General features: G+C 39.1%; 3 protein-coding genes across 5 annotated transcripts in view; 1 reads left to right on the forward strand and 2 right to left on the reverse strand.

Moving 5' to 3' along the window:
• The first annotated feature begins 1,654 nt into the window (after nt 1-1,654).
• Nucleotides 1,655-9,319, forward strand: ampd3a (adenosine monophosphate deaminase 3a). Its single transcript, XM_038701904.1, has 14 exons — nt 1,655-1,929; nt 2,070-2,250; nt 2,460-2,625; nt 2,717-2,936; nt 3,069-3,198; nt 4,462-4,656; nt 4,979-5,110; nt 5,193-5,356; nt 5,451-5,577; nt 6,286-6,449; nt 6,788-6,908; nt 8,115-8,288; nt 8,447-8,557; nt 8,668-9,319. The coding sequence occupies exons 1-14, from the start codon at nt 1,709-1,711 to the stop codon at nt 8,842-8,844; spliced, it is 2,283 nt and encodes a 760-aa protein (XP_038557832.1). The 5' UTR covers nt 1,655-1,708; the 3' UTR covers nt 8,845-9,319.
• On the reverse strand, nt 8,869-11,896 carry lyve1a (lymphatic vessel endothelial hyaluronic receptor 1a). Of its 2 annotated transcripts, XM_038701909.1 has the most exons (7): nt 11,736-11,896; nt 11,373-11,556; nt 11,137-11,276; nt 10,340-10,558; nt 10,088-10,160; nt 9,724-9,901; nt 8,869-9,317 (listed from the first exon to the last, which is right to left on the reverse strand). In XM_038701909.1, the coding sequence occupies exons 1-6, from the start codon at nt 11,815-11,817 to the stop codon at nt 9,754-9,756; spliced, it is 846 nt and encodes a 281-aa protein (XP_038557837.1). In that variant the 5' UTR covers nt 11,818-11,896; the 3' UTR covers nt 8,869-9,317; nt 9,724-9,753. The 2 variants fall into 2 exon arrangements, with proteins under 2 accessions (XP_038557837.1, XP_038557835.1); XM_038701907.1 differs by having other exon boundaries at nt 8,869-9,901.
• Nucleotides 11,897-13,588: 1,692 nt separating this feature from the next.
• The window catches only part of mrvi1 (murine retrovirus integration site 1 homolog), a 29,535-nt gene continuing 22,321 nt past the window's right edge, over nt 13,589-20,802 (reverse strand). For both annotated transcript variants that reach the window (XM_038701902.1, XM_038701901.1), the window contains exons 18-23: nt 20,502-20,551; nt 19,936-20,058; nt 19,364-19,425; nt 18,613-18,735; nt 15,173-15,301; nt 13,589-14,535 (exon numbers count right to left, since the gene is read on the reverse strand). In XM_038701902.1, coding sequence (XP_038557830.1) covers nt 14,373-14,535; nt 15,173-15,301; nt 18,613-18,735; nt 19,364-19,425; nt 19,936-20,058; nt 20,502-20,551 — 650 coding nt within the window. In that variant the 3' untranslated portion in view covers nt 13,589-14,372. The remainder of the gene's footprint in view (nt 14,536-15,172; nt 15,302-18,612; nt 18,736-19,363; nt 19,426-19,935; nt 20,059-20,501; nt 20,552-20,802) is intronic.

Genomic DNA, 20,802 nt, shown 5'->3' on the forward strand with positions numbered 1-20,802 from the left:
TCTGCATCACTAAGGATGTCAGCAAGACACAGTCAGTTCACCCAGGTTATCTCCTGCAGCTGTGCCAGTATGTAAACGGATGGAGTTTACTCATCAGTAAAAATAAGTGTTATTGGAGCTATCCTTTTTTTATAAGGGATAAAAAACAATTACAGCCATTGTTTTTATTAAGGGGTGAACAGTAACATGTCAACAATAGCTCAAGAGGACTTGCATTCCCACAAAGGTGTCATGAATCTGGAGAATTTGAATGGGACTATGACAGTTTAAGATGCTTTCAATTTAAGATAGCAATCCTATGAGGATGGGCAATAAGGGCAAGTTCTTCCACTACAGCATCCCATCGTCATTTGCTGATAATAATAAACTTTAGTGTTATATGAAAAATAAAATTGTAGTGACTTGTTGCTTTACATAGACAACACTATGATAGCAAAGATAGCAAATAATGAAAAAGAACAAGTAAAGACAGTAAACAGGAACACAGGATAACAGAACAAGCAATTTAATGTAATCTGAGCGGAAATGAACAATTCACACGCCTTTCCAAGTGGTGATAGTGTGCAGTAAGGCAAGGCAAGGCAAGTTTATTTTTATAGCACATTTCAACAACAAGGTAATTCAATGTGCTTTACATAAAACATAAAAGCAACAGGGAAATATAAAAAAGTTTAAAAGTTAAATAGAAAATAAATGTCCACGATAAAAGTGGTTGACAGCAGGCTCTGTCAACAGTAGTTAGTTAAAGAAAAAAATGCGTATGTTCAAGGGCCCCTAAACTGACCCAAATTAGACCACAGACCCCATTTGATAAGATTTTGTCCCAGGATCGCCCATCTGGTTTTATTCCAGAAAGTGTAAGAAATACATGACCATTATAGTCATACGTTCGGTCAATGTTACTCATGGATGGACTTATAGTAAAAATAAATGATTCCCCATTTTGCTGGGGACCCCCTGGAACACCCTCAAGGGCCCCACTTTGAGAACCACTGTCCTATAGTCATCTTCGTATTCCCAACCCTTCCCTGATCCTTAGTACAATAGCTTTCTCCCACTCAGTCAATGATTAGATGTAATACACATACATACATCTGCATTTATACTTACATATACACATACATATAAATTAAAAACTGGAAAGTGTAAGCAGTAAAGCCTCTCTGTGTGTGGTATGAATCAAATGGCTGCCAAATCGCATGATATTGCAGGAGCCTACCCTTCAATATAAATCTTATCCTTTGTAAATGTAATGTATTAGCTAGATCAAGCAACCACATTTTGGGGATAGGAACTATCTTTTCTTTCGATCGCATAAGTAATAACTTTTTGCTGTGATAATGTAATAGTAGAGAATTGTTGCTGGGCTTTAGTGAGGTTCCTTAAAGTTTCGAATACACCGTGAATAATTGATAAAGATTCTGGTTTCAGCTGAGTAATAATCATTACTGAAATGTCGGAAATATCATAGCAAAAGAAAGCAACTGTGAGACATATCATGAAGCTATGAAAAAGAGCTGCTTCTGCGTCAGTAGTCAGGTCTTGAATGACCTGCACCCAAACTCCTACACCCGTAGATTTGCTTGTTTACAAAACAGCACAAACTGGCCAGAGCAAGTCCACTAAGGAGGGCAGGTCCTCTTTATATCCTGTGATAACGTCTCACTGCCACCAGTCATTATACTCTAGCTTCTACGTTCTTCCAGACATGCCTCGTAAGTTCCTGAAGTTAACTCTGAGTGAGGCAGATGAGGAGACACAACTGCTAGCAGAGAAAGTATACGCATCAGCGCTAAAGGAAGAAGACAACAAGGATGCCTTGTCAATGTTCACCGTGCCAGAGGACTGCCCCATTGGCCTCCAGCAAGCAAAGGAACATGAACTGCTTAAGGAGCTGGCAGAGCAACAGTCAGAGGAGAGTACGAAGAGGTAGGCCCCGCCATTGGCACCAAATCACAGGGGATGTTGTCATCATTCACTCAATGTCACACATGATCCTAAGACAAAAATACCAAACCTTAATAAACAATTTTATTGTAACTTGGGGGAACTTTGGGGGAATTTTGCAGGAAGAAAAGCTTGAAGATGATTCGTTCCCAGTCAATGTCCCTGCAGAGCTCAGTGAATACAGACTGGACACGGTCAGTGGTAGTAACTCCATTCCTATCTCCCAGCTCCACCTGCTCATCACTGCCAGATAACTGCCCTGATTACCAGAGAGTCACAATTAGTGGTGATTACTGTGCTGGAGTAAGTACTATGAACAGGAGCTTTAACCAGTCTGAATCACAGTTAAAATGCTTTCCAGCTTTACATATTGTATGTTTACTGTTACCATCTAATTATTGTCATGTTCACAGAATGTTTAAAGATATGGTATATTACCAAAATGGCTTACATAAGACAACACTTAAGATTAATTTATTTGTCATGCCCCTTGCCCATTGTTACCCATTCAGATCACAGTGGAGGATTATGAACAGGCAGCCAGAAGTCTGTTCAAAGCTCTGCTTATTCGTGAGAAATACTCAAAGCTAGCCTATCATAGATTCTGCAGAACCACATCTCAGTTCCTCCGCAGTGCTGAGAACAGGAGATGGAGCGAAGAAGATGAAGTTCTTCCAGGTTTGAAGTGTTATGGTATTTGAAAGGCTACTCTCACTGAAGTTTTATTCTGGTTTATGTGACAGTAACAGAGCAATGTTGTGGCCTCCAGATATGTGCCCATATCCAACAGAGGGAGAAGATCCCTACAGCATAGAGAACATCCCTGAGAATCTGAACTATGAACTGAAGATGAAGGACGGGATAGTGTATGTGTACGACAATGCTGCGGCTCTGAGAGAAAACCAACCCCACAACCTACCTTACCCAGACTTGGAGACCTTTGCCATTGACCTCAGTCACGTTCTTGCAATGATTGCAGATGGACCCACGTAAGTTGCCAAAACAAAAACGACACTACAGCTATGCTGGTTGAATAAACGGCCTTGGTAGTAAAACCGGTTGTTACCACCTATGTGATACTTAACTACACTTACTAAAGTGAGGTCCACTCTAATTTTCAGGAAGACCTACTGTCACAGGCGACTAAATTTCTTGAGTTCAAAGTTCTACCTTCATGAGATGCTCAATGAGATGGCTGAGCTAAAGGAACTGAAACGTGTCCCTCACAGAGATTTCTACAATGTTAGAAAGGTTAGATTTATATGTAATTGTACACTCACCTAAAGGATTATTAGGAACACCTGTTCAGTTTCTCATTAATGCAATTATCTAATCAACCAATCACATGGCAGTTGCTTCAATGCATTTAGGGGTGTGGTCCTGGTCAAGACAATCTCCTGAACTCCAAACTGAATGTCAGAATGGGAAAGAAAGGTGATTTAAGCAATTTTGAGTGTGGCATGGTTGTTGGTGGTCTGAGTATTTCACAATCTGCTCAGTTACTGGGATTTTCACGCACAGCCATTTCTAGGGTTTACAAAGAATGGTGTGAAAAGGGTAAAACATCCAGTATGCGGCAGTCCTGTGGGCAGGACCGAGGTATGCAGCAAAGCATTTGTGAAGCCACAACACGCACAACCTTGAGGCGGATGGGCTACAACAGCAGAAGACCCCACCGGGTACCACTCATCTCCAAATACAAATAGGAAAAAGAGGCTACAATTTGCAAGAGCTCACCAAAATTGGACAGTTGAAGACTGGAAAAATGTTGCCTGGTCTGATGAGTCTCAATTTCTGTTGAGACATTCAGATGGTAGAGTCAGAATTTGGCGTAAACAGAATGAGAACATGGATCCATCATGCCTTGTTACCACTGTGCAGGCTGGTGGTGGTGGTGTAATGGTGTGGGGGATGTTTTCTTGTCACACTTTAGGCCCCTTAGTGCCAATTGGGCATCGTTTAAAAGCCACGGCCTACCTGAGCATTGTTTCTGACCATGTCCATCCCTTTATGGCCACCATGTACCCATCCTCTGATGGCTACTTCCAGCAGGATAATGCACCATGTCACAAAGCTCGAATCATTTCAAATTGGTTTCTTGAACATGACAATGAGTTCACTGTACTAAAATGGCCCCCACAGTCACCAGATCTCAACCCAATAGAGCATCTTTGGGATGTGGTGGAACGGGAGCTTCGTGCCCTGGATGTGCATCCCACAAATCTCCATCAACTGCAAGATGCTATCCTATCAATATGGGCCAACATTTCTAAAGAATGCTTTCAGCACCTTGTTGAATCAATGCCACGTAGAATTAAAGCAGTTCTGAAGGCGAAAGGGGGTCAAACACAGTATTAGTATGGTGTTCCTAATAATCCTTTAGGTGAGTGTATAATCTAATACTATCTCTCAGAGTTTGTCACTGTAAAAACATCTCAACACACACCGTAACTCATAACTTAAACCTAATTTTAACTATTTGTAAGACTTGTAGACATTGTTTCTTTCTCTCAGGTGGACACTCATATTCATGCAGCTGCCTGCATGTCTCAGAAACACCTGCTGACATTCATCCAGGAAACATATAAGACCGATTCTGGCCGCGTGGTGTTGGAAAAGGCTGGAGAAAAGATGACCCTCCAGCAGGTTTTCCACAACCTCAATAAGGACCCCTATGACCTTACTGTGGACTCTCTGGATGTACATGCTGTAAGAAAAGTAGATGCCACTGTGTTTATGCATTAGGTTTCATAAAGTTTTGTGCTTTTCTGTAAAAATATGTTGAAATGGGAGCAAAATTAATAAATTTCTCAATTTTGTCAGAATGTGGCTAAAATCAGTTAATTTTGTTCCTGTCAAAGCAAAAATGGATAGAAATTTCATTTAAGAAATCTCTCTGCTATCTACAGTTCCTTCATTCTCTTTGCCTCTAATTTGTGTCACTTAATGTCACTGCCAGTGCAGGAAATACCTTGCATAAGCACTTTTTCATGACTGACTATTCTGGGCTTTTTATTTATAAACCTTACAGGGGAGACACACCTTCCACCGGTTTGATAAGTTTAATTCGAAGTATAACCCAGTAGGAGCCAGCGAACTTCGGGAAATCTTCCTGAAAGCAGACAACCTCATTAACGGAGAGTATTTTGCTCGCATCATAAAGGTATCATATCCTGTAATCCCACATTTTAAGTCAGAACTGACGCAGAGACAGTTTAACTCACTCTGCTTCTCCCCTTCAATAGGAAGTGGCCCATGACCTGGAAGAGAGTAAGTACCAGCATGCAGAGCCACGCCTTTCTATCTACGGACGCTCTCCAGACGAGTGGGACAGTCTGTCTAAGTGGTTCATTCACCACAAAGTAAACTCTCCAAACATGAGGTGGATCATTCAAGTGCCCAGAATATAGTGAGTGATAAACAATTCAAGCTTAGAATTTAAAAGTATTTCTTAAAATGTAAAATTTTCGAAGCATATAAGACAATGTTTTTATGTGTTTCAGTGATATTTTCAAGTTGAAGAAGCTGGTACCCAATTTTGCCAAGATGCTGGAGAACATATTTCTTCCTCTATTTGAGGCTACTGTTAACCCACAGAAGCACAAAGAACTTCATGTTTTCCTCAAATATGTAAGATGTTGTAATTTTGTAGGGTTCATCATATCATATCACAACCTACAGAGCATGCATGAATGTGCAATTCATGCCATGAAATTATTCATTTTAGTTCACAAAAACAGTGAATAATTCCCTCAAGATTTTATTTATGCTTAAAATGGCCTATTTACTGGTATTCATTGTTGTACTTAGACCCCCATCCCCCATGTTTTATTTATTTGCAGTATATAAACACATAATAAATGGTTTATAACACACTCTAATGTAGTTACAAGCAGATACACAACTGTGAAGCATCCACAAGTGGAGGCCAGTATATAAACAGATAATAAGTGACAATATAGAAAAACACAGTTGTAGTTAATAAAATCTTCTTCATAGTCTTCATAGTATTAATTGATATAATAGTAGACAAATACTATACATTAATAAACACTTACATCTGCTCACACATTATAGTGTGTAAAAAACAATTTATTAAATGTTTCTGCTTATAAATGCTAAATGGGAGTCCAAGTAATGGAAATTAATTTATTGATTTTGGGAAGATTAAAGAATTCAAGGGCATGGGTAATTAATTTGGGTATAAAATTAAAATTAGAGTAACCACATTTCAATTATTTGACATAATTCTAAAAACAATTTACTCTGGATACCTGCCAGACTTCATAAAACTATTCCACAAGTAAATTAGTACATTTCTTTTTTGTGTGTGTGAAGGTGTCAGGCTTTGACAGCGTGGACGACGAGTCCAAACACAGTGATCACATGTTCTCCTTCAGGAGCCCAAAGCCTGAACAGTGGACTGCAGACGACAACCCTCCCTACAGCTACTACATCTTCCACATGTACGCAAACATCATGGTCCTCAACAACCTCAGAAAGTAAGACCATAACACCTTCTTTTTTCTTCGATCATTAAAGGGGAGGACTTTGCTGTGAGATTGATGGAGGACTTTACAATCTAGGACCTGATTGGACAGTTTACTTTGTAGAACTCTATGAGAGGAAGTGATTGATTAACCAAAGGACAGTAAGCATTTTACAAGTACTGAACTGCTGAACATTCTTTGCTGATGTGGTATCCCGATATGCAGTGAAGCTGATATATCTATAAATACTCTCAGAATGATGAATATAATGATGAACAAAATAAGACACTGTCACTCTGTTTTCGTATATTGATTGACCGGTTTACTTTTTCCCTTTGTGTCCTCTACAGAGAGCGTGGACTGAGCACCTTCCAGTTCCGTCCCCATTGCGGAGAAGCTGGATCAATTACTCATTTGGTCTCTGCCTTTCTCACATCTGACAACATCTCACATGGACTCAACTTGAAGAAGGTACAGACTTGTTGACCGGGCCATTTTCTTTTCCTACTATTACAGCAATTAAAGTTCAGATGTTGTCTGCAGAAGTTATAAGGATCAAAAAGGGATTTTTCCCAGGGCAAGGAGTGGGTAACATGTTGCTGCTTCTGTGTGGGCTCACCCCCAGCCAAAGATCAATAATATGACTGGGTTTTCAATGATCTTCTATGTGTTTTGTCCCTCTTCAAAATGTACTGTAGACTGAAATAGCCACCACAATGTGAGAACATAGGGAATGTTTGTTTCGATGAGTCTTAACTTTTTGACCAAAAGGCAACATGATCAACGCTAAAATACACTTTTCATCCTTCTGACTGTTTTGAAGTATTTGTTTGTCCTTTTCAGACCAGGTTTTTGTCAGCTTTTGTATCCGAAATGTCCTGCAGATTTCCCGCTATTAGCGCTGCGGTTCACCACAGAACAGTTGAAAATGTGAGAATTGCAGGTCAGAGAGAGGAAAATGGAAGTTTTGAATTTCCGGTGGATGGACATTATGTTCCAAAAACAGAGGCCAGGAAGTGAGTCCTGAAGAAAGGAAAATAGATGACACTGCTATTGATCTGAAACCCAAAACTGCACAGATGTACAGTATTTAAGTCATTTCTTTCAGCGAGCGGCAGCACGGTGGTGCAGTGGTTAGCACTGTTTCCTCACAGCAGGAAGGTTGTGGGTTCAAACCCCAGTTGCCCAGGCCTTTCTGTGTGGAGTTTGCATGCTCTCCCCATGTCTGCGTTACAGCTGCCCACTGCTCCCTTCAGGGATGAATTTCACTATGTGTATATGACAATAAAGTACATTTACATCTGGGTAAGTTATTTATTAACTACAATAACCCAACTGTATCCCAATGTAAATAAGTCTGGACAATGTGGATAAAGGCCTACAAGTTCTAATAGTTTATCAGGTTGTGTTCATTATAGGGAAATAGAATCATTTAGATTTAACAATTCAGTACTTGTGAGTGCTTGTACAAAACTGAAACATACTAGCATATTTTGCATGTAAACAGCTGATGAGAGCATGTAAATGGATTTATGTAAGGAGATGATTCTTAAATCAGGAGAAAGCTTGTAATATGGACATCAAACAACAGTGGAGCACTGTATGTACATGTGTGCCGTATGTGTTTGTCTGACTGCCAGAGCAGTATTTGCTTTTTTAAACTTCATTTTCCCCCAGAGCCCTGTGCTGCAGTACCTGTACTACCTGGCCCAGGTGCCAATTGCAATGTCTCCACTCAGCAACAACAGCCTCTTCCTGGAATACTCCAAAAATCCTCTCCGAGAGTTCCTGCACAAAGGCCTGTGCGTGTCCTTGTCCACAGATGATCCCATGCAGTTCCACTACACCAAGGTACACAACAACAAATACACAGGAAATATAGTATTTCTAGGCTGCACTTCAGTATGTTAGAATCTTACTACTAAACATACTCTTGAAGTGTGCTTTAGATGGATTTATTTCTACAGTGTAAATTATTCTTATCCATTCTTTGTGTGTCCTGATTCTAGGAACCACTAATGGAGGAGTACGCTATAGCAGCTCAGCTGTGGAAGCTAAGCACCTGTGATGTGTGTGAAATAGCCAGAAACAGTGTGCTGCAGAGTGGACTGTCTCACCAGGTACACTGACACTTTCACTCCTCCTTTTTCTATGTCATACTCTCCTCTCCACTACATTGAATCATCATTGATCCCGTCTCCCAACAATTTATTTTATTTTTTGGTTACAGGATAAGAAGCACTTCTTAGGCGCAAACTATCTGAAGGATGGGCCTGAAGGGAACGATATCTGTCGGACCAACGTCGCCCAGATCCGCATGGCCTACAGACATGAAACACTGTGCAATGAACTTAGCTTCATAGTTGACGCAGTGAAGTCTGAAGTTATGAATTCCGAGTATGAATAAAATCCCACCATGCTGAGCACTCAGTAAACACCATTTAAATTTATTTTGAAAAATGTCAGTAGTGACCATGATGAATAAATGAACAACACAATATCACATCATAACTAAAAAGCAAAACTTAGCTGGTTGATAACAAAGGAGTTTGGTAAAGTGAAAACGCATGCCTTGGATGACAGGATTATGATGGCTCTCAAAGGAATAGACAAAAGCTGTGGAGGGCCAGACGTGTGTGAAGTAAATTAACACACTTGTCATTAGACTAACCCACTTTGTATAAACAGTTGTACCTAACACTCCATTTTGTGATGGGGTATGTCATGCACTTGAAGTTTTTCAGTTACTGTAAACACTGTACATTGGACATAAGAACACTTATGGTAGAAAAAGCTTTAAACAATGTTAGTTCAGACAACTCTGATTAGAGATGAATGATGTCCAGTCTGGGACTCTTCCTGTGTCTCTCCCTTAAACGTCTGTAAAAAAAGAAGTTTCAGTTTGTTTTTTGGAAAGCTATCGGTGTATTGAAAGATTTGGGAGATACCTAAGTTCATAATGATATATACCGCTTTTAAAAAGTGCTTGAAATTGTTGAAGAAATGTTGCATTTACGTGTATGTTCTTTGTCTCTAAGCAGCACACAGTATCTTTATAGAATAAAAGGTCTTCAGTCTTCACAATGATTGTTTTTCAAACATTGCCATCTAGTGGCTAAACTGCACCATTTAATAATGTCAGATGACTGAAAATACTAACAAAGACATGGAACACATTCAAAAATAAATCCACTTCTGTTCCTTTCACACAAAACAAAGACACAACAAGAGACTTATCTTTATCCTTGAAAAGAATATTACTCAGTGGTTGTCCACGGAGTGTTACCTAAAAATATCTCATCAGACGATCAAATGTTTAATTTGCATTGTCGCCCACTTCTATCCTCTCATCTTCCTCAACATCTTCCTTGGATTCCTTTGTATTCTTCTCACATGTCCACTCTTCTGTCTGGATGTGCTCTAGCTGCTGCTTCACCTCAGAGCTCAGAACGTGACTCCTTCTCCTTTTCACAGAGAGAAAGAAACCAATCATACTCTGCACTAATAGATAGTAACACGAAAGGGAGAAACATGATTTAATATGCAATACCAGGCATTTTTTCATGAAGGAAAGATGCTTTGTATCAGTTTTCACACAGTTTTTTGACCTCAGTATTACATATATTATTTTCATATGGAAAACCACTCACATTTTTATGTATGCAAGGATGATTATTGCAACAAGGAAAAGGGCACACATTGAGGTGATGAGTATGGCCTTTGCTGGAAAAATAAAACATGGAAGGGAAAGACATGAGTCAAACAAAACAAAAATCAAATCCAAACATTTATGAAAAAAGGACTTTGTTTGTATTTTACTCGTATGTTTTCACTACTTTTTACTACTGTATTTTTCAAAAACCTTTACAGCATAAACTCTGTTGTGAGCAAAACTCTCATACCTCCAGTAGGGCCCTGTGCACTGCTGAGAAACTGGGCTGGTCCTGCCTTGCTGTCTATGGTTTTAGGAGTTGAGGAGGAAGAAGGAAGAAGGGATGAGGAAGATGTAGAGTGCATATTCAGTATCGAGTCTGCTGCCCTGGAAAAAGACTGAGTTTGCCCCAAGTTAACCCTTCTGCTCAAAGGGCTTTCCGTTGTATCCTTCAGTTGTGTTGCTGCATCTGTTTAAAGCCATGAGAGATTAGATAAGTTTTAAACAAAGAGCATGTCATTTGATAAATGTATGTTTGAGTCAAATTGGTTTTAACTTTGTATTTGCTAGGAAAATTGTATCTGCCTCCCATTGCAACAATGTACTGATAGTGCTGTTCTTGTGCAGGTTCCTTGACATAGTGTATGAAAATATTAAAAGGGCATTTCTGATGGTAATGTTACATATTCACTTAAAATCCTCATAACCCCACATAATTGTGGAGGTTTAAACAAAGCTCCACAATTCTGTTTTCCCACAATTTCAGTTTACCAACAAGTAGTTTTCTATATGTACTAAAAAATGCAGCTGAATAATAATAATAATTAACATAGGCAACATCTGAGGTATTCAGCCACATTCATCTGAGTTAATACCGTGATGTATATCAACTTTCAATCAGATTGTTTTGTTTAAAGAACAAAAAGCCAGAGGTGTGTAAATAAAAGCATGGAAGATATCTTCAATCAATCAATGAACATCAATGAACGTTTCCTCTTAATATGTAGTGTAAAGCCAGAGACAAAGATGTATATAACAGTGTAATACCTGATTCATTAAAGCAAAACACATCAAACTTTTTTGTAACAGAAGCTCGCCATGTCACCAAGCCCGCTTGGTTTTGGCCACAATTAGAAAGGGCCTTTCTGCGGGGAATCACTGCAAGATGCTCATCGATCCATCCATACCTGAACAAAACAAAACATGACATAACATCAGGGACTTCATTAAACTCCACTGAGATAGCTGAGGTGATCTTGTGAATTTCTTCTCTGGTCTTTTACCTGCACGTTTCTAAACCTCTGGTGAGCGCTTCTTGTACTTGTGCTTTTGAGGCAATGTTCACACCGAGGGACAAGCATAGCCTCCGAGCTTCAGAGACATTGAAGGCATACTCTGGCTGGTTGAGGTTATTTAACAAGCTAACCTGGAAAACTCCAGCAATACTTTGGCTCGCTGCTGGGAAAACTTGAAACAGCATATAAAACATATTCAGATTTAGGTTTACAGTATTTGTAGAAGCAGTAAATGTGATGAAACACAAACAGATTCTACTTTTAGGAAGAGGAGTTGCCTACATTTATCCACAGAAACAAAAAAGAATATTCTACTTATGAACAAAGATCAAAACAGCTGGAATCACCTACCTGTGATGCGGCTTGCATTAATACATTGATTGGAGATGACTAGAGTAATTGACAACACAGATGTGATGCAAAGCCAGATCATATTAACAAGTGGTCAAAGTAGAGACGGGTGAATGCCAGGGATGACAAGTGCTGCAGGGCTTATGTGTCTGTGAGTCAAATGAGGGGGTTAAATAGAGGTGATTCTGCTCACTGGGTTTTGTTCATTGCCAAAAAATAAAGGAAAAGGAAGTGGGCTGTACTGCTTATGGGTCAAATCAAGAGCCATCATATGTTCTAGGAGCAGGGCCCAGGAGAAAAAGAGATAAAACGAATTTGTCAACAGGAGACAAAGCTACAGAAAGCCACTAGGAGGCAAAATGCATTCATGCTCCAGGAATAATAAAATGATGATTTAAACAGAAAAGCTCTTTGACTTAAACAAGTGATTTTCAGTTAAGTACATAAACAATGCATTAATTGGATTAATTGGAAGTTTATACCATCAGAATAAACCATGTAAAAAAGCACTGGTCCTATCCTCAGAGAGTAAGTGATTTGCACCATTACTGACATCTGACCCTGGGCACTTTTCTCCAAATGGTTTCCTCCCATGGGACATTACTCAGTCATGAACATGCTTATGATCTCTGGTATCCTCTGATGAGCCTTTGGCACCTGGCAACATCCCACTTCCACAAAAACATCTCATCAAAAACACCCTGAACGGCAGGAAATGACGCAAAGAGCACTGACGAACATGCAGCAGTGTTTTTGTAAGATGTGAGGTGTCAATGAGGATATATGTAATATATGTCAATCTGGAGCGACGATAAAGGAACGGGTACTTCTCATAATGCTGGGGTTTCTGTGTCTTTGGGGTCATAATAAGATCCCTAGTGTTAAATTAGAGTTACCTTACATTTCATTACACTAAATGGTTTCCTGAGATAATTAGACATCCCCAATGAGAGTGTGATACAAGTTTGATGTGTTGGAAAGTTGGAACAGGCATGTTGGTGAACAAGAAAATATGACTGCAGTGACATTCTGTTGTTTCCGCAACCTCATGTTGACAACGAGACTCCAACCTTTCGTTTTTACCCTTCAGTTTTGGTTTGGATAAACAAATGAGACATAACGTGCTTGTCGTAACTCTCACACCATATCCAGTCTCGGTTGGCAGTAGCTTCATGTTTAGCAAAGAGGCATGAGAGCGGTATCAGTCTTCTCATCTAAATCTAGGAAATGTGTTTATTTCATGAAATGGATCAAAATGACAATGTTAAAACAATGTGACAATGTAAAAGGCATCGCGTGTAGCAAAGCCTACAAAACCTACAGAGAATTATCACCTGAATCTGCAACTACCCATGGTTTTATGGAGCATTATAGTGAGGTTTAGCTCTCAGGCTGCAACTTTTCTGCTTTGGTTCACTCTCACCGCTCTAATTGTGTCATTTTTGGGCCACAACAGGCAGCTGTTTACACCTAAAACACACTAAAACCCGCAGTACACCATAACCACAGATATTTCCCTCAAAAGTTGGTGGAGACCAAAAACGGAGTTACAAGAAGAGTAAATTTTTAACATGCATCCGCCGTGTGGCCAGAAACATAACTCCAAATAAATTATTGCTCAATAACTGCTGGATGTGTAAATACGCAAGTGTTTGCTAACAAGTTCACCAAATCAACTTAAAAGTTAAAATGTTGTGTTCAGCTGGTTTGCGCTGTGCCCAAGTGGACAAAAATTTGAAATAAAACTTGGCTGTTGCAGGTTTAAGTCCTCTGGTTGGTATGTTGGAAGACGGATTGTAGCACCAATCTGCTTTGATAGCAACTTATATTCCTCAATGGAAATGACTACAATATGTTTTCAGGCACCTTTATTTAAAGGTAGCAGAGCATAAAATCCACAGAAAACACAGGCAGGCACACATGTGCAAAGAATTAAAAAAAATAAGCCTCATGCCATCTAAACAGTGCTCTCATACAAGAAGAAAATCTCAGTGCTCTGAAGACACAATCCAAAATGGCACAAACGAGAACCATCAACTGCAAAATATTGCACTTAAGGAACTACTTTGGAATGTGCTTATGTTTAAAGTATTTAAATACACATTGTAGAAATTGAACAAAAATTAATTCTATGTCCTTAAATATGACTTCAAAATCTCTCAGGCTTCATTATGTATTGGACCTGATAGATTATACTTTAATATTGTGTAGATAAATACACACTTTGCACAGCATTTAATTAAAAGTGTCATATTCATCATCAAAACGTACCCAAACCAGAACATATCATTACCTATGATCTACTTTGAATATATATTTAATCACACTATATAATTGGTCCCTAAATAAAATCCTTAACCCTAATCCTTTTTCTCAATTTTTCGATTGTAACAAAATTATAAATTAATGCTGTTAACCATGACAAAGGCAACATTATCCATAAAGCCTCCCAAGACGTCTTTGGCCCTTGAGAGTCAGGGTCATGGATTCAAGTGAGCCTGAGTATGGTGATATGGTAAACTGACAGAGACAGAGGACGACTGTCGCCTCTGTTGTTTCTGTGCTGGGGTTCTTTGGTTGTGCTGCTACACTTGATCCAAAGATCTTCATCTCGCCTCGCACAAAGTCCTTCACTGCTTACGTGTCCTCATGTCTCTTGTAGTAGCCACTGAAGAATGTAAAAATACTGATAACCAGACACATCACCACAAACAGTGTCAGGGCGATCCAGAGAAGTCGCCGACTCATGGAAATCTTGGGACAAAACCGTCCAAGAAGATCCAGGACCTCCTCCATCCTCCTGTGAAGATAATGTTTACAGTATAGATCCGGTATTTTCATTGCTGTCAACAGTTTTATATGTGTATTCAAATGAAATGATAGGAGTTTCATAAAATGACAGATACGTATCTAAATATTCAGCAAAAAGAAAAACCTCAACCTGGTTTGAAATCGTCAAAGAGATCCATGTCTTTATACATTCAAAGATGGGTAAAATGGATAATATATTTGTTGGAATAATGAACATAGCAGTTGATTTACCATTCATGAATAATCACTTGCAAATTATGCTGAGCTACATAAAGATGTGCTGTCTATTTATACTGTTTGTGAAATTAATCTCAGTGCCTGGCAATAGTGTTGTTGTTCTGTTGTTATTGACATAAAAAAGATCAAGGTATCAAGTATAAAAAATTCTACAAGTGACTAATAGGTGTGCAAAGTATTTTTTAAAAGTTAGAGGATTCATATACTGACATGGACTTCTAACTCTTCAAAGTTGTTAGAAGACGTTCATGATGTATTTAAACTACTTTAATGCTATAAACTCTGCCATATGGCAGCAGAGCATAATGAGGTACACTCACCTGATGCAATGCTACATTTTTAGGTTTATAGTACTGCAGTACTTTTTCAAAGCAGCAGATTCTGTTCACCTGCTTGTCTGTATCTTCTTTCCACTCTCTTCATCGTTATTTTTCAATTCCAGCAATTTATCTGCAGCATTTTCTTCTTCATGCTTCTCCTCCTGGAGCAACTTACTTTGCCTCAGTCCCTCTTGGTAGCTGCATGTGAAATGTTCAAGTTTACTGGCAATATCTAAGGAAAATGCCTGAAATCCTGATGTCGTAACATCAGGCAGTAACAAATAATGTAGAATGTATGTAAATGTCTTACAGTCTTGGCCAAATAATAATAATAATAATAATAATAATAATAATAATAATAATAATAATAATAATAATAATAATAATAATAATAATAATCTTTATTTGTAGAGCACTTTTCAAAAACAAGTTACAAAGTGCTTTAACAAGTGTAAAGACAATAATACCCCAAAAACAATAATACAAAAACAATACAAGATAAAAGCAAGAAAACATTGAAAAGACTAAAATACACCTTTAAGATAAATATAAAATAAGTAAAATAGAATAAAATAAAAGGTACTTAAAAGAGTTCACTGACTCAGCCGACCTGATTTCTTCGGGCAGGCTGTTCCAGAGCCTCGGGGCCCTGACAGCAAACGCTCTGTCCCCTTTAGTTTTCAGTCGAGACTTTGGAACAGACAGCAGACCTCTGCCCGAGGATCTCAAGGTACGTGCTGGTGTGTATGGGACTAAAAGGTCAGAAATATAACAAGGCGAGAGGCCATGAAGAGAAAGTCAATTCTAAAACATACTGGGAGCCAGTGTAGTGAAGCTAAAATAGGGGTGATGTGGTCATATTTCTTTGTTCTGGTTAAAAGCCTGGCAGCTGAGTTCTGGACAGTCTGGAGTTGATCAGTAGATTTTTGGGTTAAACAAGTGAAAAGGCTGTTGCAATAATCCAGGCGTGATGAGATGAAGGTGTGTACAATGGTCTCGGTGTCCTTAAAAGTTAACATAGATCGAATTTTTGCTATATTTCTAAGTTGATAAAAACATGATTGAACAAGCTTTGTGGTGTGCTGCTCGAAATTTAAATTACTATCAAACCAAACACCAAGGTTCTTTGCCACAGGCTTAATGTGATTTACTAGGGAAACAGCAGGACCCAATGACCAGGATTTCTGTTTTGTCTGAGTTCAGCTGGAGGAAATTATTTAAAATTATTGACATCCATTTTTTAACTTCACAAAGGCAGTTGTTTAGTGAACTCAGCATTCCAGGGTCTGTGGATCTGACGAGCAAGTATATTTGTGTGTCATCAGCATAAATATGAAAAGAAATGCCATGTTTATGGATAATATGTCCAAGGGGAAGCAGATACAAGACTGACCCCTGAGGCACACCATATTTAACTGGACAGAACGAAGAGACATAGTTGTTTACCGACACGCATAACTTCCTATTTGACAGGTAGGATGAAAACCATTCTAAGGCAGTACCAGAGATCCCCACCCAGTGCCTCAGTCTGTCTAACATGATGTTGTGATCACTGGTGTCAAAAGCAGCACTAAGGTCCAGGAGTACCAGGACTGAGCACATACCTTCATCAGCAGACATTAAAAGGTCATTGGTGACTTTAAGCAGGGCAGTCTCAGTGCTGTGGTACTTCCTAAAACCAGACTGAAACTTTTCAAATATTTTGTTATTTTCCAGCACAGTGAGCAATTGTTTGGACACAATTCTTTATAGAATCTTTGCAATAAAAGGCAGTTTTGAAATTGGTCTAAAATTTTGATGGAGGGAGGGATCTAAACCAGGTTTCTTTAAAAGTGTCTTCATGCAAGCCGTTTTAAAATAATCAGGGACACAACCAGTAGATAGGGAGCTGTTAAAAACAGAGATCAAATGGGGCCCAACAGAATCCATTACTTTCAGTAAAAACTTGGTATTACATCAAGTGGGCTGGAGGACACTCTCATTTGTGATACTGTTTTTAAAAGCTCTGTTTAAAACTCTCTTGTTGCTGGTGAGGGACCTCTGAGTAAGAGGCAGTGGGGGTAATAGAGGCTCTGATTGACACCACCTTATTGGTAAAATAAGATAAAAACAATTCACAGTCATCATTACTTCCAGCTGAGGCACAAGGAGGGGTTGGGTTTACCAGCTGATCCACAGTCTTAAACAGAAACCTGGGATTGTGTTTGTGTAGTAATGAGTTCAGAAAAATAGTGTGTTCTCGCATCCTTATATGGGCACCCCTGCATGTTTGTCACATATTTTGTAATTACAAATGCTTAGGTATTATGTTTATTTATTTTGTTTGCATTGGAAAAAAAAATGACCAAATCTGAGACATTCCACACAAAATGGATTGCACAAAATGATTGGCACTCTCAACCCAATATTTGGTAGCACACCCTTTGGAAAAAATGATCAAATTGATAAATCAATTGCCTCCTGTAACCATCAATGACTTTCTTACACCTCTGCAATGATATTCTTTACCAAACAGCTCTATTTTAGTCTCATCTGTCCACAGGACATTCTCCCAGAAGGATCTTGGCTTCCACTGGTAAGTTTTGGTAACCTCCAATCTGGCTTTTTTATGTTTTTGTGTCAGCAATGGGGTCCTCCTCTTTTCTATTCAGATGCGACGGATAGTGCGAGTTGACACTGTTGTACCCTGTGTCTGCAGGTCAACCTGAATTTGTTTGGAAGTTGATCAAGATTCTTTATCCACTATTTGAACATTTCTTCGTTGCAATCTTCAATCAATTTTTTCTTCTTTCGTCCACGTCCAAGGAGATTACCTACAGTGCCATGGGCTGTAAACTTCTTCACAATGTTGCACACACTGGAGACAGGAACATTAAGATGTCTGGAGATGGACTTAGCCTTGAGATTGTCCAAACTTTTTAGAATTTTGGTTCTCAAAAACCTCAGATAACTTTTTTCTCTTCTTTCTTTTGTCTATGGTCAGTGTGGTACACACAAACACACAACAAAAGTCCACCTTTCTCCATTTTTACTTGTTGTAATTGTGATTTCTATATTGATAACACCTGTGAATTGCTACAGGTGAGTTTAATCATAAATTAAAGGAACATCACATGCTTCAAATACAATTATGTCTGAAGATTTTGAAATGGTGGCAATAATGTTGTCCAGTCCATTTTTGGAGTTCTGTGTGGAATGTCGCAGATTTGGCTTTTTTTCTCTGTTTTTGTTTGTGTTGTTCCAATGTAAACAAAAGAAATAAACACGAGAATACCAAAGCATTTATAACTGTGACAATTCTCTGGGAGAACTAGTGCATTATGTGACAGACATACAGGGACGCCCATATTTTTGGCCATGACTATAAAGTCTCTATATATGTAACATTAAATACATGAGAAAATTCACCTGTGCAAGAACAGCAACCTGTCCGATGGGTCCCATAAATGTGGTGATTTATGATGAGCAATGTTGTCACACAGTGTGTGTTTGTGTGTAGAAGGCCTCACCCTTTATTATATGCCTCCTCCTCCACCTTTGCCTTGAGTTCGGCTCTGATCTCAGCTCTGATCTCGTCTAAGTTGACTGAAGGCTTGGCTGGCTCACTTTCCTGCTCCGACACGCTCTTTCCACTGCATTGTTTCAGATGGGAAAGAACAATCAGCCTCGGACACCAACATTACCACAGCAGGCATTATAAAACGGAGAGGAGTGTACCTTTTGGTTGCATCACAACACCGTGGCCTTGTCTTATAATGGACTAACTGCAGCACTGGCTGAGTGGCCTTACAAACGCCATCACAGAAATGGCACTTTGCACATTTGTTATTGCTATTCTCGTCTCCCTACAGAACATGTGGCTCAGACACTTGAGAGCTCCACTCTGGCTCACTTTATAACCAGGATATGATTGGAGCCTTGCGCCTGGACTTTGTCAAACTCTTGCACAAATGTTTAGATTAGAACCCAGGATAGCATATCCGTCAACTGCAGCAGGTTTTGATTATTTTTTACGCTCTCAGTGTTATTTTAACCTCACTGGGGCTTTCTCTGCATTGTACAACACAAGGTCACACATACAGGCCAAAGGTCCCACTGCAGCACAAAATGCTTTTGATTGCTTTTGATGATTACACATTCAGGCTTGTCTCGGCCCATTGTTTCAAGGACAGTGCGGTGACCTTGGTAATCAGGCAATGATGTACATATTGTACATGTCTGCATATTTGTGTGTGTGTGTGCAAGATACACAAAACATACCATTCTGCTGCTGGTTGTGCAGACTCTGTGGAAGCGTTGCCTTTCACATCATTCGCTTCACACTGAAGAGGAGAGTGTTGAATATTGTTGAAGAATATTATTACCTTCTCACAATAATACACAAGTATCCTTTACTTTTGTTAAAGTACCAATTCAACAATGTGAAAATACTAAAATGTTATTAAAAAGTTACAGTTTAAAATCCTACTTAAATAAAAGGACATAAGTATTATAAGCTAAATGTACTTTTGGTACTTATTAGCAAAAATAATTAACGCTGTGAGTGATTTATTATTATATATGACGTTTATGACATAAGATTGTCAATGTTAATTGTTTAAGCATTATTTCACTGTTGTGTCTGGTCGAGGTGAAGCTACATTTAACTGCTTAAATATATAGTTAGGTAGTTTTATTCAGTTGTTTCCAACCTAGGAAATCTGAGGGGTTGATCATTTGGAATTTTCTCACAAAAAAAGATCTTCAGTAGAACTGCTAACAACATCAAAAACGTGACAAGAGAACCCCAACACTGCTTTTTCATCATTTCCTAGCAGCACAGGAAGACCTACCAGGACAGGAAGAGCAGCACCAGTGGTGGGGCCCGGGCCGGCTGTGGCTGGGGTCTGACCTGGGATGTTCAGGAGGTTAAACTTAGGCACCACTGCTACGCTCACCCTACGTCTGGGCAGAGCCTAGACAGGAGACAGAACATGCAGTGTCAGTGCTAAGAATGGACATTCATAGTCCCCGGAGGATGAATCCTAATGACTTTGGTGATCCTCTGACGTTTACTCCAGTGCCACTGAGGGTCAAATTTGTGGTTTTGAGTGAAATGTCTCACCAATTATTGGATGGATTGCTATGAAATTTGGTACTCCCCTGTGTGTGAATTGCAATAACTTTGGCAATCCCCTGACATTTAATCTAGGGCCATCATCAGGTAAAACTTTAAAAACAAATGACATTCCTATCAGCCTCAGCTGTACTTTGTGTTTAGTGCTAATAAGCTGTTAGCATGTTAGCACTGACCTTGTGAAAAAATCTTCAAATTCATTTCACTAACAGTCCAAAATGCAAAGCCAAAGCAAGCAAGCCACTTGAAACACAACTCACTCAGAAAAATGTATGTCCTTACCTTTCCAAGGGTGAGGGACATCGATCTAGACGGCCGTGGAACTCCATCATCTTTATAAAGAAAATGAAACACAGAATTACATAAGCAACCATTCATTTCATGTTGGTATTGTTCCCAAAGCTGCAGTGAAGCTCTTCATTTTCACGGCTTAAGGATACTCCAGTTACAGGGCCTTCTGAAAACATTGTTACACAGCAAATCAGCAGTGATGCTAAAACAAGGCGAATGCTTTATTAAACCCTTGCCAGGATAAATAAAGTTTAAAAATATTTTCCATTCACAAGCATGAAATCCTCCGTAG

This window comes from Micropterus salmoides, unplaced genomic scaffold (genome assembly GCF_014851395.1).
Source record: "Micropterus salmoides isolate LMB-PRFRI ecotype aquatic unplaced genomic scaffold, ASM1485139v1 Ms_hic_scaffold_6, whole genome shotgun sequence".
In the NCBI taxonomy this organism is placed as follows: Eukaryota; Metazoa; Chordata; class Actinopteri; order Centrarchiformes; family Centrarchidae; genus Micropterus; species Micropterus salmoides.

What these genes read in the sequence shown, in the direction of transcription:
- ampd3a (XM_038701904.1), top strand. Translation starts at nt 1,709, where the DNA reads ATGCCTCGTAAGTTCCTGAAGTTAACTCTGAGTGAGGCAGATGAGGAG. An exon ending in ATTTTGCTCGCATCATAAAG is followed by an intron (nt 5,111 to 5,192) that starts GTATCATATCCT and finishes CCCCTTCAATAG; the next exon opens with GAAGTGGCCCATGACCTGGA. An exon ending in ATTCAAGTGCCCAGAATATA is followed by an intron (nt 5,357 to 5,450) that starts GTGAGTGATAAA and finishes TATGTGTTTCAG; the next exon opens with TGATATTTTCAAGTTGAAGA.
- lyve1a (XM_038701909.1), bottom strand. Translation starts at nt 11,817, where the DNA reads ATGATCTGGCTTTGCATCACATCTGTGTTGTCAATTACTCTAGTCATC. An exon ending in AGAGGTTTAGAAACGTGCAG is followed by an intron (nt 11,277 to 11,372) that starts GTAAAAGACCAG and finishes TGTTTTGTTCAG; the next exon opens with GTATGGATGGATCGATGAGC. An exon ending in ATCCTTGCATACATAAAAAT is followed by an intron (nt 9,902 to 10,087) that starts GTGAGTGGTTTT and finishes CTCTGTGAAAAG; the next exon opens with GAGAAGGAGTCACGTTCTGA.